General features: G+C 49.2%; 3 protein-coding genes across 3 annotated transcripts; 1 reads left to right on the top strand and 2 right to left on the bottom strand.

Moving 5' to 3' along the window:
• Nucleotides 1-5,022: 5,022 nt before the first annotated feature.
• On the bottom strand, nucleotides 5,023-6,420 carry LOC124242494 (histone H2A type 3). Its single transcript, XM_046667585.1, has one exon. The coding sequence runs from the start codon at nucleotides 6,388-6,390 to the stop codon at nucleotides 5,998-6,000; it is 393 nt and encodes a 130-aa protein (XP_046523541.1). The 5' UTR covers nucleotides 6,391-6,420; the 3' UTR covers nucleotides 5,023-5,997.
• A 245-nt stretch (nucleotides 6,421-6,665) lies between these two features.
• LOC124242281 (histone H2B type 3-B) lies at nucleotides 6,666-8,568 on the top strand. Its single transcript, XM_046667165.1, has one exon. The coding sequence runs from the start codon at nucleotides 6,703-6,705 to the stop codon at nucleotides 7,081-7,083; it is 381 nt and encodes a 126-aa protein (XP_046523121.1). The 5' UTR covers nucleotides 6,666-6,702; the 3' UTR covers nucleotides 7,084-8,568.
• Nucleotides 8,569-10,354: 1,786 nt separating this feature from the next.
• Nucleotides 10,355-11,536, bottom strand: LOC124242776 (H2B.U histone 2). Its single transcript, XM_046668055.1, has one exon. The coding sequence runs from the start codon at nucleotides 11,524-11,526 to the stop codon at nucleotides 11,146-11,148; it is 381 nt and encodes a 126-aa protein (XP_046524011.1). The 5' UTR covers nucleotides 11,527-11,536; the 3' UTR covers nucleotides 10,355-11,145.
• Nucleotides 11,537-16,466: the final 4,930 nt, after the last annotated feature.

Here is a 16,466-nt window from a genome sequence, read left to right as displayed (position 1 = left end):
TCATGCTTTAGGGCTCGCTCAAGTCCAAGCGCTCTTTGCCTAGCCCTGGATTCTGAAGATTTTCTCCTATGTTTTTCCTAAAAGTTTTATAATTTTATGTTGTATATTTAAGTCCGTTATTTGAGTTAATTTTCACAAAGTGTGAGATTTAGCTCGAGGTTCATTTTCTGCGGACATCCCATTGTTCCAACACCACTTGTTAAAGGTTCTCCTTCCTCCGTTGAATTGCCTTTGCTCCCATCAAAGATCAGTTGGGCAGATTTGTGTGGGTCTGTTCCTGGGTCTCTGTTCTGTCCTGTTCATCCGTGTGTCTGTCCCTCTGCGACACCCACTGCCCTGACTTCTGAGGCTGTATAGCTAGGCTTAACGTCGGGTAGAGTGATTCTTCCCACTTTATTCTTCTTCTTCAAGACCATTTTAGCTACTCTGGGGCCTGTGCCCTTCCACGTGAGTTTTAGAACAAGCTTGTCTGTGCCTACAAGAGGCCTTGCTGGACTGTGATAGGAATTCCGTTAAACCTGTGGGTCAGTGTGGGGAGAACGGGCATCTTTGCTATGTTGAGTCTTCCAATCCATGAACATGGTATGTTTCTCCATTTATTTAGATCATCTGTGATTTCTTTAACCATCATTTTGTAATTTTCAGCAGACAAATTCTGTACATGTTTTGTTAGATTTATACCAGTTTTATTTTCTTTGGAATGATTTGACATGGTATTGTGTTTTTAATTTTGGTTTTTACATGTTCATTGTTTATGTATAGAAATGTAATTGATGTTTGTGTTGATCTCATACCCTGACACCTCACTGAATTCACTTATTGGTTCTAGGAGTTGTTTCAGAGATTCCTTGGTATGTTCTATGTAGAAATCATATCATCTGCAAATAAAGATAGTTTCATTTTTTCTCTTCCAATCTATATGCCTCATCTTCCTTCCCTCTCCACTCTCCATGACCTCTCTCTCTCTCATTTTTCTTTTTTTCTTTTGTGCCTTATTGCAACAGCTAGAACTTCCAACACTGCATTGAATGAGTGGTGAGGTAGACATCATTTCCTTGTTCCTGATCTTAGAGGGAAAGTGTCCGATCTTTCACCATGAACTGTGTTCTCAGGTGCAGGATTTTGCACATGCTCTTTATCAGGTTGAGGGAATTCTCCTCTGTTTCTGGTTTGTCCAGATTATTTATTTTTAAACCATGAGTGGGTGTTGGATTTTCTCAAATGCTTCTTCTGCATCAATGGAGATGATTACATGATTCTCCTTTCCTTCTACCTGTTGATATGGCTGATTCCATTGACTGATTTTATTCTCAAGCAAGGGAATTAAGTTTTTGAGAATCTCACATACGTTTTAGTGTGGGCAGCGGGAGATTGGTAGGGAGGCTGCTGAAGTAGTTCAGGTAAGAAATGATGGTGCATGAGGTTCCCACGGCTGCTGTGACAAATCACCAAAGCTGGGGAGCCTAAAACAGCAGACATGTATCTCTCCCGAGTCAGGGGCCCAGAGGTCCAAGGTCAAGGTGTGGGCAGGCTGTGTGCACCCTCTGGAGGCTGCAGGGGAGGGTCTTTCCTGCCTCTCCCACCTCCCAGTGCTCCAGGTGTCCCTGGGCTTGTGACTGCGTCAATCTCTGCTTCTGCCACCACTTGGCTCTCTTGTGTCTTCTCTTATGAGGACTTGTCATTGGATTTAGGGCCTGCACTAATCCAAGATGACCTCCTCTTCCCAAGATCCTTAATTTAGTTACACCTTCAAAGACCTTTTTTCCAAATGAGGTACAGTCACAGGTTCTGGGCATTAGAACGTGGATATGTTTCTTGGGGGGAAGGGGGTACCATCCTGCAGCCCATGACAAGTGTCATCCAGGACTAGGATGACGGCGGGTGTCACGGGGAGAGGAACCTGCCCTCCTGACTTCTGCCCACTTGCTGTTGGTCTCCCTGTGGGCAATCATGGGAAGGAACGGATGAAGGAAAGCTTCCATTCATCTGTTTATTTTATTTACTTGAGTCACCAGTGCACGGTGGGACCACTTACCAGCTAGGGAAGACTGGGGAGGTGGCCGTGTGGGGGGTGTGCCCTGCACCCACAGTACAGTCAGGGACGTCGGAGCCTGGCACTCCAGGGGAGCCTGGCACTCCAGGAAGACGTCGCTGTGGATGACCTTGGACCTCACTAAAAGCCTGGCCTGGATGAGGGCAGAGCAGATGAAGCCTCCGATGGAGCCACGGACCCGAGGCAGAGGGCAGCGTGACCCTTGTGGTTGGTTCCTTGAATCCGGAGCAGAGGCTGTTCCCCATAGCATGTGGGAGGAGCGACAGTGTGCAGGCCAGGCCTCAGGGCTCCTGGGGATTCTTCGTCTTCTTGGGACCATGTAAGGAAGTCTGAATCAGTCATGGAAAGAGACTGTGAGGAGAAAGAGGCACCCAGATGTGTGAGAGAAGATGCCAGGTCAGCACCTTCTCAGGGACCTCCCACCCACCTGTGACTGATCTGCTGCTGACCCCCAGCTGACCAACTGACCCCCACTCTAACCAACTGCCCTATCAGCTGATCCATCCCTGAACTCCAGCTCACCCCAAATGCCCATGAGCCAGCCTTCAGCATATTCACTGACCACCAGCTTCCCTGGGGGCCCGCAGACCCATGATCCAGGATGTTTCAAGCTGATCCATCGTCCTGCAGGAGAGAACTGTAGGGACATGACCAAAGGAGGCCCACCCAGGGCTGGGGGAGCAGGGGACAGAGCAGAGGCGATGGGGGCGGCCTCAAGGCCCAAGGGCAGCGCCCACAGGGGAGGCTGGAGGAGAGAAGCACCAGGACCTGGTGTCCCTGGAGCCCTGAAGACCTGCTAGGGACAGAGCCGACCAGGAGAGAGGGAGGGAAGAAGGCAGGGAAGCGCACCGAGGTGAGGATGCAGTTGAGAGAGTTTGTTGCGCTGGCCTGGGAGGAAGCAGAGCCTTTCTGAGGCTTGGTGAGCAATAGGGGCACGAGGTTGATTCTGACGACCAGGGCAGGGCCTCCATGTGACAGGACAGCATGGGGACAACAGCTCAGCCCAGCCCAGACCGCACGGCACTCGGAACCGGTGACCCAGTCCTCCATGAGGCGTGTCACCTAATGCTCTAGCTCAGGGTCTCAGAGAGCACAGAACTGAGGGGATCCATTTGCTTTTTCGCTTGGGAGATTCTCCAACATGTTGGAGAGCTTATGGGAACTGACGCAGTGGGGAGGAAAGACTAGACATGGGGCAGGGGCTGGGGACAGACCCAAGCCCAGGAGAACGGAGTGTGGGATGTGCTCCAGTGGGCAAGGGAAAGACCACAGAGCTCCGCAGAAGCAGGCAGAGCGACACCTGGCGGCCAGCCAAAGGGACTCCACGCCTGTCTTCCCACGTGGTCTCAGAGGGATGCTGCTGTGGGGGAAGGCAGCCCGGTCTACCTCATCTTCCGCCTACTGGATAAAAGCGATGAAGCCACTGAGACTCCTCCTGCTCTTCCTCTTTTTGGTGTGTATCCGTGTATTAGATTGAGATTTCTCTTTAAGTCGAGGTGAAGTTCACATAACATAAAATCACCATTCTAAAGTGAAGAATTCAGTGTGGCGTTCAGAATGCTGTGCAACCATTCTCTCTCTCTGGTTCCAAAACATTATCACCCCAAAAGGAACCCTTGTACCTGTTAAGCAGTTACTCCTCATGTCCCCCCACCAGCCCCTGGCAACCACTAATCTGCTTTCTCTCTCTGGATTTGCCTATTCTGGACGTTTCGTATAATAGAGTCATAACATGCGGCCTTTTGTGTCTGGCTTCTTTCACTTAGCAGTGTTTTTGAGGTTTATCTATCTCGTAGGCTGTGTCAAGCTTCATTCCTTTTTGTGGCTGAATCATATTCCATCGTATGGATAGACCACATTTAGTCTATTGATCCACCTGTTATGGATGTTTGAGCTGTTTCTGCCTTGGGAGCTATGAAAAGGCTGCTGTGAGTGTGAGTGTACGAGCATCTGAGCCCTTGCCTTCAGGCCTCTGGGGTACAGACCTGGGAGTGGAATTGCTGGGCCACGTGGAGCTTTCTTCTTTAAGCACGAGTCTGACGGGCTTTCTCCCGCAGAGGCAGGCAACTCTGGACGTTGCATCGCTTTTCTGAACCTGATAACCCCTGACAGATGAGATTTTAGACAAGAGCCGTCCAATGCACTTTCTGCAATGATGGAGACCGACATCTGTGCAGTCCAATGTGACAGCCACTGACCACGTGTGGCTAACGCTCCTGAAAAACTGCATCTTTGGACTTAATTTTTTTGGGTACACTTATCAAGTTGAAAATTAAATATTTCCTGTGGTTATGGCTGTATAAGGGACAGCTGAGCCTAGAGGAGACCAATGAGGGGCTTCTCCCTCCTAACACCCAGGGTGAGGAATTAAAACTCTGAAGCTCCATGGTGGTACTTGGGTTACCTAAGCCCTCTACCCCTGAAAAACCTTTCTTCTTAAATACCAACTGAGGAATTTGAACACATACACTCATCTACCTCAGTATTAATGCAGACACAGATTTCAGGTGGAATTGAAGGCCGTCTCTGGAAACATAATGGCCGGATGTACAGAAGGCTCCATGATGTCTGCACAGTCCTCATAGTGCGGTCACTGAATGGAGCCCACTGGAAAATGTGGGTCCTGCTGTCTGCCTACACTGCAGGGAGACCCACGTTTTCATCCACATGGACAGCGCAGTTCCTATCAAGTTTTGGTGCAAATAGTTTCACAGCGCTACGACATTTTCCAAGGCCCAGGAGATCCGTGGTTAGCTCCAGATGGTGTCCAAGGATCCCTGGTTTGAGTAGACTTAGTTTTCCTGTTATATTCCCGAACTGTCTTATTTGTCAGTATGTGTGGTTATAAGAAAAAATTAATGAAAATAGTAAGGATAACGATGACAAGAATAACTAACACATACTTAGCTCTTATTTTGTGCCAGGAGTTATTTTTTAAGGGATTACCATGGATTAACCATTTAATTTCTCCTTCCCCATGCAGCAGGTGTTGTTAAAGTTCTCATTTCTCAGCTGATTTTGCCAGGAGCATGTCTGCAACTCTCCAACCCTACTTTATAACAGAACATGGAGTTCACAATCATCTTAAAACCCTACATATATACTACTTAATCTGGTTCTGACAATATTCATTTGAAATTTACTGAATTCACAGTTTTCTTTATCAAAGTACAAGTTATTTTACTAATTTTATCAATTTAAGGAGCTCTTTAATGTTTGACAGACCCAAATCAAACATATTGAATTCCTTTAATGACGATCTTATTTACAACTGAATTTCCTTGAAAAGTTTACAATTCCTTTAAAAACATAGTTTGATTCTTTTTAAATATTGAAAACCTAGCACACAAACCCATCCCAAGACTTTGTAAGAATTTCCAACCCAATAAATTAGATCATTGAATTCCAGTGGACCTCATGTTCTCTTCAAAGCTTTGCAATTTTGTCTCTCAAGCACTCATACATTTTAGCTGTACATCATTAGATTTATATACCGAAATTTCAAATGGCAAATTTTGTCAAGATTAGGAGTATTTACAATATTCCGTTAATCGCCCCGGTTGTTCCTGAAATACAAGATGCCTAAACGTAACCGAGTGATTTGAAGAGCCCAAGATAACCTGTCCCCGGCTATAATAAGGATACCTTCGGGATCAGTGGGATCAGAACCCCAGGAAAGATTTGGGGGTGTTTCAAGGAAGGAGTAGACACGTGTCGCAGGAGCGTTGCCTGGATCGAACGAACAGGCAGGCCGGCCCCCCTCCGCTTCGGCGCACGCCCATCACGGTGGGGCCGGGCTCCCCGTGCGCCCGGACTGCAGCCGGCGCACACAGGAGCGGGCTCAGCGCAGCTCTTTCCTCGAAGCTGTGGGTGGCTCTGAAAAGAGCCTTTGGTGTCACGGGTGCCCGGGGGCGCACGGCCGTTCCTGGCCGGCCGCCGCGGCCTCACTTGCCCTTCGCCTTGTGGTGGCTCTCCGTCTTCTTGGGCAGCAGCACGGCCTGGATGTTGGGCAGGACACCGCCCTGCGCGATGGTCACGCGGCCCAGCAGCTTGTTGAGCTCCTCGTCGTTGCGGATGGCCAGCTGCAGGTGGCGCGGGATGATGCGCGTCTTCTTGTTGTCGCGCGCCGCGTTGCCCGCCAGCTCCAGAATCTCGGCTGTCAGGTACTCGAGCACCGCCGCCAGGTAGACCGGCGCGCCGGCGCCCACGCGCTCCGAATAGTTACCTTTACGGAGCAGCCGGTGCACGCGCCCCACGGGGAACTGCAACCCCGCGCGCGAAGACCGCGACTTGGCTTTCGCGCGCGCTTTGCCGCCCTGCTTACCACGGCCCGACATTTGCGAACAGCAAGCGAACAGAGAAAAAACCCAAAAACCAAAACGCGAAGTGACAAAATCAGCCGGCCCGTGAGCCCTTATATATGATCCGGAGGTAGGCGAGCCAGCACCGTCCCATTGGATGTCGACGGTAACCAATCAGAATAGGAAGCCGGCATCCCCTAATTTGCATATGCCTTTCCCAGTGATGACGTTACACTACACTTGACCCTATCAGAAATTAGACACTCCTAATCCTTCATTTGAATATAAGACTTATAAATAGAGTTGCTCAGAGGTTGGGCTTTTTTTTATTTAGAGAGATTCGCCATCATGCCTGACCCGTCCAAATCGGCTCCCGCGCCGAAGAAGGGCTCTAAAAAGGCCGTCACCAAAGCGCAGAAGAAGGACGGCAAGAAGCGCAAGCGCAGCCGCAAGGAGAGCTACTCCATCTACGTGTACAAGGTGCTGAAGCAGGTCCACCCCGACACCGGCATCTCGTCCAAGGCCATGGGCATCATGAACTCGTTCGTCAACGACATCTTCGAGCGCATCGCCAGCGAGGCCTCCCGCCTGGCGCACTACAACAAGCGCTCGACCATCACGTCCCGCGAGGTGCAGACGGCCGTGCGCCTGCTGCTGCCCGGCGAGCTGGCCAAGCACGCGGTGTCCGAGGGCACCAAGGCCGTCACCAAGTACACCAGCTCCAAGTGAGGCGCGCCGCGCGCCCCGGAACCCAAAGGCTCTTTTCAGAGCCACCCACACGATCGAGAAAGGGGTTCGAACACGATGGAATGTTGTGTAAGCCCGGTTTCGTAAGCGCACTAGCGGTTCCCGGATTAGCGGGAGGGGCCCCGGCGGAACCGTGTGCGCGCGCTCGGGTGTACGAGACAGAAAGGCAAGAACGCTGATTGCTCTCCATAGAGACCGGGGACAAAAACTGGGGCGACAATGGAGCACTTTGCGTCCGCCCAGCACTATTAACGCAACACCAGGCGAAGTAGCTGTCAGCTCAAAGGGTTTTTGGCGGATGGAAAGTGCATTTCCGGCGCTTGCGCGCGTGACTCCGTTCAGGGCCCGGAGTGTCTCCGCGTGGCGTGCGCCGTGTGGGTAAGGGGGCGCGGATCATCTACGCCAGAGAGACCTCGTACCACTGCCCCCACACCCGTGTCCCTGACGGGGGAGCCGGGAGGTGCACCAGAGGACGCGCCTGCTGAGGCCCCGGGTGTTGGCGCGCAGCTTCGGTGGTGGCGCCTGGCGCTGCATCCCTGCCTAGACTAGACATTTTTATTTTCGAGCAATGAACGTTTCCAAGAAAATGTTTACGTGGAGGGATCCTGCAATGGCAGGATGTTTTGAAACCGAAAAGGAAACGGAAGCTCGGTGAAAACGCAGCGCCTTGTGCGTGCAGCATGTAATAAGCCGCCCCCTGGTGTGGGTAGCTTTAAGTCTGGGCCGATTGGGGGGGTGATCAATTTACGAAAAGAAGAATTTCTTTTCCCCAAACGAATTAGCTTTTCCCCCGTTAAGCCACATAAGTTTTTTATGAAGCTGTAGTGACGCACATTTGTCTTTCTTTGAATTCATGGTGTTTATTGGGAAAGTCATCTTGGCTCAGGGAAAGCTCTTCGGAATGAAAACTCTTAGCTCTGGAAAGGACATTGCCTGCTTTTTTCTTGGCTTGTTTTTTGTTTGTAAAAAAGAGATCCCTAATAACCGCTTCCTTGAGCCGTTTTGTGAATTAGATGTATTGAGAGGTGTCATGGTCTCAGGCAAGGAACAGATGTTCAATAAAAGATAATCGTGCTTTTGCAAATCGTCTGTCCAAAGGAAGCTAGTCGCGTGCCAGGCTGGGTGGGCGCGGCTGCGGAGGAAACGTCCCCTGCCCCCAGCGTCTTCGGCAAGGCGGCTGGAAACCCCCATTCCTTTTCCCTCGTTGGGTCCGCTCTAAAAGAATTTTTTAAACTTTATACGTTTCAGACTTGGTATCTAAAATATTTTTATCGTTAATTGAAATAGTTGCAAGGATGCAAATCCCAATATAAGACGCTTTAAAAACAAAATGATCAGATTAATCTTGTAAAGGTATCTTTTGGAATATCAATTTACTACCATAATTTATAAAATAGGTGATCACGTTTCTCGTTAACGATGAGGTATTTTAGATGACTTTTTTCTCCCTTAACTCATATTTCCATTCCACTATTGCCTTAGAATTTCATGCTAATATAAGATTTACTCTTTAGTTAAGTGTTTTATCTAGCACTTTTCTCTACAAAAGAAGTATGTAAATTGAAATTTAAAAGTACTTGTAGGTAACAAAGTCAGTGTTTAAAAAATCCTGTGGACGGCACACAATTGTTGAAAACAAAAGCTTTGATAGATAATTATCAAACGAAAAACTTTAGTGAAATCTGCCGATTTTAATGAAATGGGTGGTGGTCCCTCCCTGCCTTCCTGTCTGACTCCCTTAGTTCATGCATCCATGGGCGTTTACAGTGGTGGTGTGCTTACAAGGACAGCAGTATACAATGATAGCATGCTCTGTCTTTGTTTTGTTTTATAGATCTACGCTCTGAAACCTTTCCAAAAATGAGAATGTAGAAATGGAAATCTTGTCATAGCTGTTTTACTCAGTTCTTTGCCTTCCTAGTTATCCAAAAATTAAACAGTGATCTGTCATCAAAAGTCAGCAACCTTAATCCTCTCAAGATACATACTATTTTCTGAACTGTAGAATCCAGTTCTCTCCTCTATGAAGCAGGGGTCTGTTTGCTGGCTGGGTCCAAGCCCTGAGCCTCTTAAATTGGGAGTGAATATCTTAATGATCACTCGCCACGTGAAATTTGTCTCTCAGTTCCACGAGGTTCTCTGCCTTAACGAGCTTAAAACACAAGTTTAATACAAGGAAACTGTCTCTAGCCGAGTGAGTGGAATAGATTGTGCTAGCGGAGGTGACAAGACTGCTTAGTACCAAAAATGAAATGACGTAAAATGAACGTTACAATTCCCAAATACAATAATATAAAAATAAGTTTTGTTGTGTAGTAATGCAAAACATTAATTTCTCAGTCCTTTTGACTTCTCTGGGACACAATTAGCTTGAAGTAAACAAAAAAAAACGTTGCCTCTATTTGCTGAACAGTGGCGTTGAGGCTGCACAGGCAGCCCCAGCCTGTTTTCTGGGACCGAAGCTGTTAAGAGGCAAGAAGGTGACACAGGCCCTGCCATTGAGATTTTATGATCAAGAAAATTGGGACATACACAGAACCCATGTCTATAATGTTACAACTGAAAAAGGTGTTCAGTTGAAGGTTAAATGAAGGCAGTTCACCAGGCATCTGAGAATAGAGACAAAGGTAACTAGGATGCATCACAATGGAAATATTGAGTCTGAAATAACTAAGGTAAACGGTTAAACTAAAGACCTGGAAGGAACTGGGGGGATATTTTGCAGGTATACAATCTGAAATGCATTTGAGAGACTGCACCCCACTTGACCTAGAAATTTCAAGCCAAATTTGCTAGTTATTATGGCCTAAACCAAAGCCTATGAAAGGGAGAAAAACTGTCCTTTTAAGAAGTAACTGCAAGTGCTAGACGATGAATTTACTACGTTGACAGTAAGAGGTTAAACTGCCGAATGCGTGGCAGTCACTGCAGATGGTGCGCGCCCTGAGGCCGCGGAAGTGAAACAGCCCCTGCCCAGCTGTGGGAACCCAGCCTCCGATGCCGCTCCCAGAAGGCGTTTTGGCTCTTGGAGACTGGGCTGCTCTCGGAGGCGTCCTCAGTGGTTTGGGATTCACCAGCACCGTGGGACACCGCCTGGTCCCCCGTCAGGCCTGCACGCCTCATTTATGATGGGTCATCCATTATGCATACTGTGGTATGACTCACTGTTCTAAAAAGGTGCTACGTTTGTTTTATTTTTCCCTCTCCCCAAAGCCCCCAGCACGTAGCTGTACGATGTTCTGGTCGTGCTGTGCGGAGCGTCACCTCGGCCCGGCCTGATGAGCCTGCCGCGACGGCACCCAGGATCCGAACCAAGGAAACCCCAGGCCGCCGAAGCAGAGCACGTGAACTTCGCTGCTCTGCCACAGGGCCGGCCCCCATTGACTAAAAGTGAGCTTAGAAAGTATATAGTTTCCGGGTAAAACATCACAATCTTCTGATCTGAGAGATTGTAGCTGAGAATGAGGGAGGAGACCGGTGTCTGCGCGGTGGCCGTCTTGATTTTTCAAGCAGGAACGCGTACTGCCCACGAGGGGCTGCTTAGACTCAATGCTGCTAAAACGCTTCTCGCAGGAAGCTCCCGCGGCCGCCCTGTGGCAAAGGCGAGGAGGACGCCCTAGGGGGCTGCGCGCCAACACCGGGGCCTCCCCGAGCACCACGGCCACACACGCGTCCCGACCCACGAGGGGACACGATAAGGGGGAGGCGGCACGAGGCCTTCCTGGAGAGGGCGCGCCGGCACCCGCACGGCGCTCGCCCCGCGCAGACCCGCAGGCCCCGTGTGGCGCACGCCCGCAAGCGCCGGGCCCGCGCCTTGTCCGGCTTCCGGCCGGGCCGAGGCTCACCCCGCGGGCCTCGCGGGTCGTACGCCGCTGGGTAAACCGCTTAGCTTGATCGCGGGCCTCGCGTCCCCGTCACGCACGCCCGTCTCCCCCACAGCACCCACCCATCAGCCCGTCACAGCCAGACTACGTGGGACGCTCCTTTCTGAACAGGGAGGTGGCTCTGAAAAGAGCCTTTGGGTTCCGGGGCGCGCGGCGCGCCTCACTTGGAGCTGGTGTACTTGGTGACGGCCTTGGTGCCCTCGGACACCGCGTGCTTGGCCAGCTCGCCGGGCAGCAGCAGGCGCACGGCCGTCTGCACCTCGCGGGACGTGATGGTCGAGCGCTTGTTGTAGTGCGCCAGGCGGGAGGCCTCGCTGGCGATGCGCTCGAAGATGTCGTTGACGAACGAGTTCATGATGCCCATGGCCTTGGACGAGATGCCGGTGTCGGGGTGGACCTGCTTCAGCACCTTGTACACGTAGATGGAGTAGCTCTCCTTGCGGCCGCGCTTACGTTTCTTGCCGTCCTTCTTCTGCGCCTTGCTAATAGCCTTTTTGGAGCCCTTTTTGGGCGCCGGCGCTGAACGGGAGGGCTCTGGCATAGTGACGGATAGACAGGGTGACGCAGCCTAACGGGAGCGAGACGAGTGGAACGTATCACGGGCACCACTATTTATCATCTCCATATTCAAATGAAGGCTCCAAAGCTGTACAATCCTATTGGATAGCCAGCCCGCGCGCCGCCGGGACCGCGAAAAGTTTATGTAAATAGTGGATCCCGGCTCTTCTTTCCTATTGGACAATAGTCCAACCAATCCGAAGGCGCGTCTGCTGCGCGCACGGAGTCAAGCAGAGCATCTTTGTTCAAACCCTTTGTTGTAACGGGAGAGGTGTCTTCGTTTATTCCTGTCTGGACGGATCGAAAACAGGAAATAAAAACCGGTTTTAAGCCCACGTCTCGGTCTTTTTTGGCTAGGAGGCAAATACAGGGGTCATTTCTTTCTGACGCCAAGAAGTAGGGAGGGAAAGTTGATGCTTATTCAGCAGAAGAATGGGAATGGGAGATTCCAACTGCCTTAACCATTTATTTCCAATATTTTTTCCCCCAAAAGCCAAGGAGATAAATTTCTCTTAGATTCGAGAGTAAATGCCAAAGACTCTTTAGGAAGGAGAGAAACTTGTACTAAAAATATATTAAGGTGCTTATATTGGAAGGGTAGCAACGGGGCCGGCTTAACTGGAGGGAGGAATTGCGTGGGTTTCAAAGGAAACACTAATCCTTCTTATCCTTATTAATGCCTACGGGACAGAGCCCTCTGAGGTGACAGCCATATGCTGAGTGCTTGACATGGATGATCTCATGTAGTCTCATGTCTCCAAGGGTTCGATACTATTATTGTTCCCTAAGTACTCTTCAGAACACAGGCTTATGGAACTGTTAAAAGAGAAACTAAGGTATATCAAACATTTTAAAAGCTTATTTGAGCAAAGTTTGATTCGAATGGGGCAGCATCCAATCTAATAGATAGAAAGGCGCTCTGAGAAGCCGTACAAAATGAGACTTTTATAGGCAGAAGGAAGCAGGAACAAGGAAGTTATACTAGGCAAAAAAGCAGGTTGCTTATTGCCAGGTTACTTTCCTTCAGGGAACAGCAGGGGTCTATCAGGCAGGTTACCTACCTAGTGCTGTGATTCCTGATTGACTGGTCAGGATTCCAATCTGGGAGAGCAGGAACTGTAATTAATAAGTCTTGGTTTGGTGACTTGGGGCCTTGCTTAAGTGATTCCGTTTGGGGACTGCTGTCTTGTTTTCAACAGAAGTCACCAGTTCCCAAGTTGTCTCCCCTATTAAGCTAATTCCTATGCACACAGGGTTAAATTCCCTTATTATTCTAACTCGCAAAGCAAATATAAGGTGTTGTGAACTCACATTTCTCACTTATTTCAGCATCACCTGGCAAGTTCATTAGAAATGCTGCATCTTGGGCCCTGCCTCAAACGTATTGAGTCAGAATCTGCATTTTTAAAAGATTGGTAGGCATGTCACGGTTTACGAAACTCTGGACTGGAGGTCATTCACCTGGCGGCTTGAACCAGCCAGAGCATTATCCAAACAGGCCAGGGAACAACAGCGCCCCCAAAAGACAAAATGGCTCACTGTGTTCAGGTTAGTTAGTAAGGTGCTTTCAAGATACCAAGACCAGCATACATTTGAAGAAGCTGAAACGGGCTACTTTTTTCCCTGGAAGGTTTGGGAATGAGGAAGATCAGGGAGGACAGATGCGCCAGGGCCTCAACCCTTCAGATAGCCTGTGCTGGGCCCCCTCCCTCCTCTGCCCCTCCATTTCTGTAAAATGAGGATATCAATGCCTGCGTGATGGGGTGCTGAGAGTCAACGGGTGGGAAGCAGCCGGCAGGGTGCAGGCATGTATTTAGTGCTTCAGTCCTGTTGGCCCCCTTTTGTCCTCTCCTCAGAACTGACCCAGCAACAACCGGGGCTGCCTCAGCTGGGCTGCCTCTGTGCCCACGGCACATAAATACGGAGCATGAGCCTTTCTCTCTCCCACCAGAACATAGACTAAGCTGTAATCTCCAGGGCAAGAAATGTGTCTTCCATTTCTGAATCTCCAGGGTGAACACAGAGCTTGTCACATAGCAGAGGCCCAGTCAGTGTTTGTTGAATGAAGAAACCTGTACGCTGAGGCCGCGCCCTGTACATGCGAGTCCATCTTCTGAAGGCCATCGGGCATCTTGAGATTGCAGGTCCCCTGAGCCGCTTTGGACATGCTCAGCATTAGCCATTTTATCTGTTTACTTTAAAAATATGTAGTTTATCTAACAAACATTTCTATAGAGCTCGTTATGAACTAGGTAACCACTTAATAAGTACTTAACTCAATGTAGTGCTCATAACGGCCCTCCCAGGTGCGCGCTGTCAGCTCCATCTCACAGACGAATAGCAAGGGCGGAGGCAAACGTGTCCCAAGGGAAGCAGCTGGTGAAGTGGGAGCTGGCGCTGGAAGTCTGGCCGCTTGGCACCAGCTCCACACTAACCACGACCTAGATTTTTTAACATTTGGATATTGAATCTCATTTAAAAGACAGACTAATATTTATCATGTGGTGTGTAGAAGAGAAACATTAACAAAATAAAAATGCATTGCTCTGTGTTTAAGTTTCTGAGGAAAAAAAAAAAAGTCAGAAATCTTAAGATTTCTACCGAAGAAGAAAGATGAAAGTACTGGAGATGAAATTGTGCTCAACTCCACAATTGCTGATTCCGTTTCTTAAGAAAAGTCTTTGAATACAAGCACCTTCAGGAAATAGACAAAAGCTTTCTTCTGGATCATTTATTCAACCCGTTTTTGTAACCATTACTGTTTTTTTATACCGGAGACTTAATGACCAATGCATAAAAATGATTGATCTCGCTCCAGCAGCACCATTGGAAGCAGTCTGAAGCTTATCTTGCACAGGAGATCTTGATTTTACTCAAAGCAAAAGTCTCTCCTTTCGCCTGTAGATCTCCTTGGCATAGACCTCTCTGACCACAAGCTACCTTCTGTTCTTACAATTCGCCATGCTCAGCGTGGCTTTCTGTCTCAACTGAGGCTCACTGGCAGAAGATATTGAAGCTGTTAACACATTTGTAATGTCAGGGAGGAAAGATTTTCCCTCTACCCTCCTGGGTTCAATAGCTAGGTCTATGAAAGAAACTGACAACAGGCAGGTTAACAGGAAAAAAAGAATCCCAGTTTATTCATGTTTAATATTGCATGCATGAGGACATCTCAGGGGGAAAAAGTGAATATCCCAAAAGCGATGGGATTTCAGAGCTTAGATCTGTTTTCATAGGGGGAGTAGGGGGGAATGTAGGCCTCTCAGGGAGAGTAAATGACTTCAGGAAAGATGACTGTGCCCTTAGGAGACCAGCCAGGAGGCATGACATTTGTGACCCAGTCTGGGTGTGCCCTTCTAGTCTGCCTCCAGTGACGAGTCAGTCTCTCTGGTTGAGGAGACTCCCAGGAGGGACTGATGGCAGCCGAGTTCCTCTGGAGGACCTGTCTTTAGGCAGACAGGATTTCAGAGAAAGCCTCTTCCAGCATTTGCTGTTTGTCAAGTGCCTTCAGCCCCAAATAATCAACACAACAACATGGCGTATTTTGGGGCGGCCTGTCCTGAACTCCTTCAGCAGCAAAGGTATTCATCCCAGACATCTGTCATAGGAAATCTGTGACCGAGGAGCTTGAGGTTTGGGTAGGACGCGGTATGGATGTGTCACATGATCAGTGACATGATTTGCAGGGCCCGGAGCAAAATGAAAATGTGACTGCCTTGTCCAAAAACTATTAAGAATTCCTAGAAGACCACAGCAGAGCACTGAATGGAGCACGGGGGCATTCTCAGGGCAGCCCCACTGTCTGGCCCGGTTCCCGCCCATGGCACTGGCCCTGGCTGCCCCTCGGCCTGCAGGCCCCATGCGGGAGGAGGGAGTGCTGGCTGTTTGTGCACACACAGTCCCCTCACCCTGCCTTGGTGCTGCCAGCCTCTGGAGAAGCTGGTTCTCCCACCAGGTCCTGGTGAGGTTTCTTGGCTTCCTTGTGGCATGGGAAGGCTTGGAAGAAAAGGTGGGGTGGGATAGGAGGAGAGCGTTTCTGGGAATGGCTTCAGGTAAGTTCTAAGGCGCTAAGATTTGGAAATTGCTCTGCTCCCACACAGAGGCCGGTCACTGCCAGGAAATCAGGATCAGAATTAATGGACTGAATGTTTATGTCCCCCATCCCCAAATTCACATGTTGAAAACCCTAATCCCCACCGTGACAGTATTTGGAGGTGGGGCCTTTGGGAGGTGATTGGAGTTAGATGAGGTCATGAGGGTGGCCCCATGGGGGGTTAGCGTCCTCATAAGATGAGGAGGAAAGAACTTGCTTTTTCTCTCTTTTTCTCTGTTCCACTTGAGCACACAGTGAGAAGGTGGCTGCCTGAATCTGGAAGAGTGCTCTCACCAGAACCTGACCGTGCTGGCTCCTTGACCTTGGACTTCCAGCCTCCATAACTGTGAGTAGCTATCTGTGGTGCTTGTCAGAGTGGCCCGAGCTGACTGAGGCAGCTGTCTTGGTATAAAGACCAACATCATGTATTGACAGATGGCACACTATAGGGCAAACTGAGGTTCTCCTTGTGAGAAAAAAAGGAAGGAAGAAAGGAGGGGGACAAGGAGGGAGGAAGAAAAGGGAAGGCGAAGAGTGGGGTAGAGAAAGTCAAAGAGCAGAAAAGGAAAGATGGTGGCTGGCAGCTCAGCCTCACATTGCTGTCTCGCTCTCTCTCTCTCTCTCTCTTTTTTTTACTACAGTGGAATCAGTTCTATTATACTAGCTATTATTCAAATCAAATCACTCAGTCTATAAAAGAGAATCCAGGTGGGGCTGGGAGTAACAGCCTGAAAGAGTAATTTTTAAATGAATTTAGATGATAAAAGAAACAAAAAAACCCAAAATCAAAACTTTTTTTTTCTTAATGGTTGTAGAGTGCAGTGCCTGGT

Source organism: Equus quagga, chromosome 7 (genome assembly GCF_021613505.1).
Source record: "Equus quagga isolate Etosha38 chromosome 7, UCLA_HA_Equagga_1.0, whole genome shotgun sequence".
NCBI lineage: Eukaryota > Metazoa > Chordata > Mammalia > Perissodactyla > Equidae > Equus > Equus quagga.
This window is presented reverse-complemented; position numbering and strand designations above follow the sequence as displayed.

Coding starts and splice junctions, on each gene's coding strand:
- LOC124242494 (XM_046667585.1), bottom strand. CDS start 6,390: ATGTCGGGCCGTGGTAAGCAGGGCGGCAAAGCGCGCGCGAAAGCCAAG.
- LOC124242281 (XM_046667165.1), top strand. CDS start 6,703: ATGCCTGACCCGTCCAAATCGGCTCCCGCGCCGAAGAAGGGCTCTAAA.
- LOC124242776 (XM_046668055.1), bottom strand. CDS start 11,526: ATGCCAGAGCCCTCCCGTTCAGCGCCGGCGCCCAAAAAGGGCTCCAAA.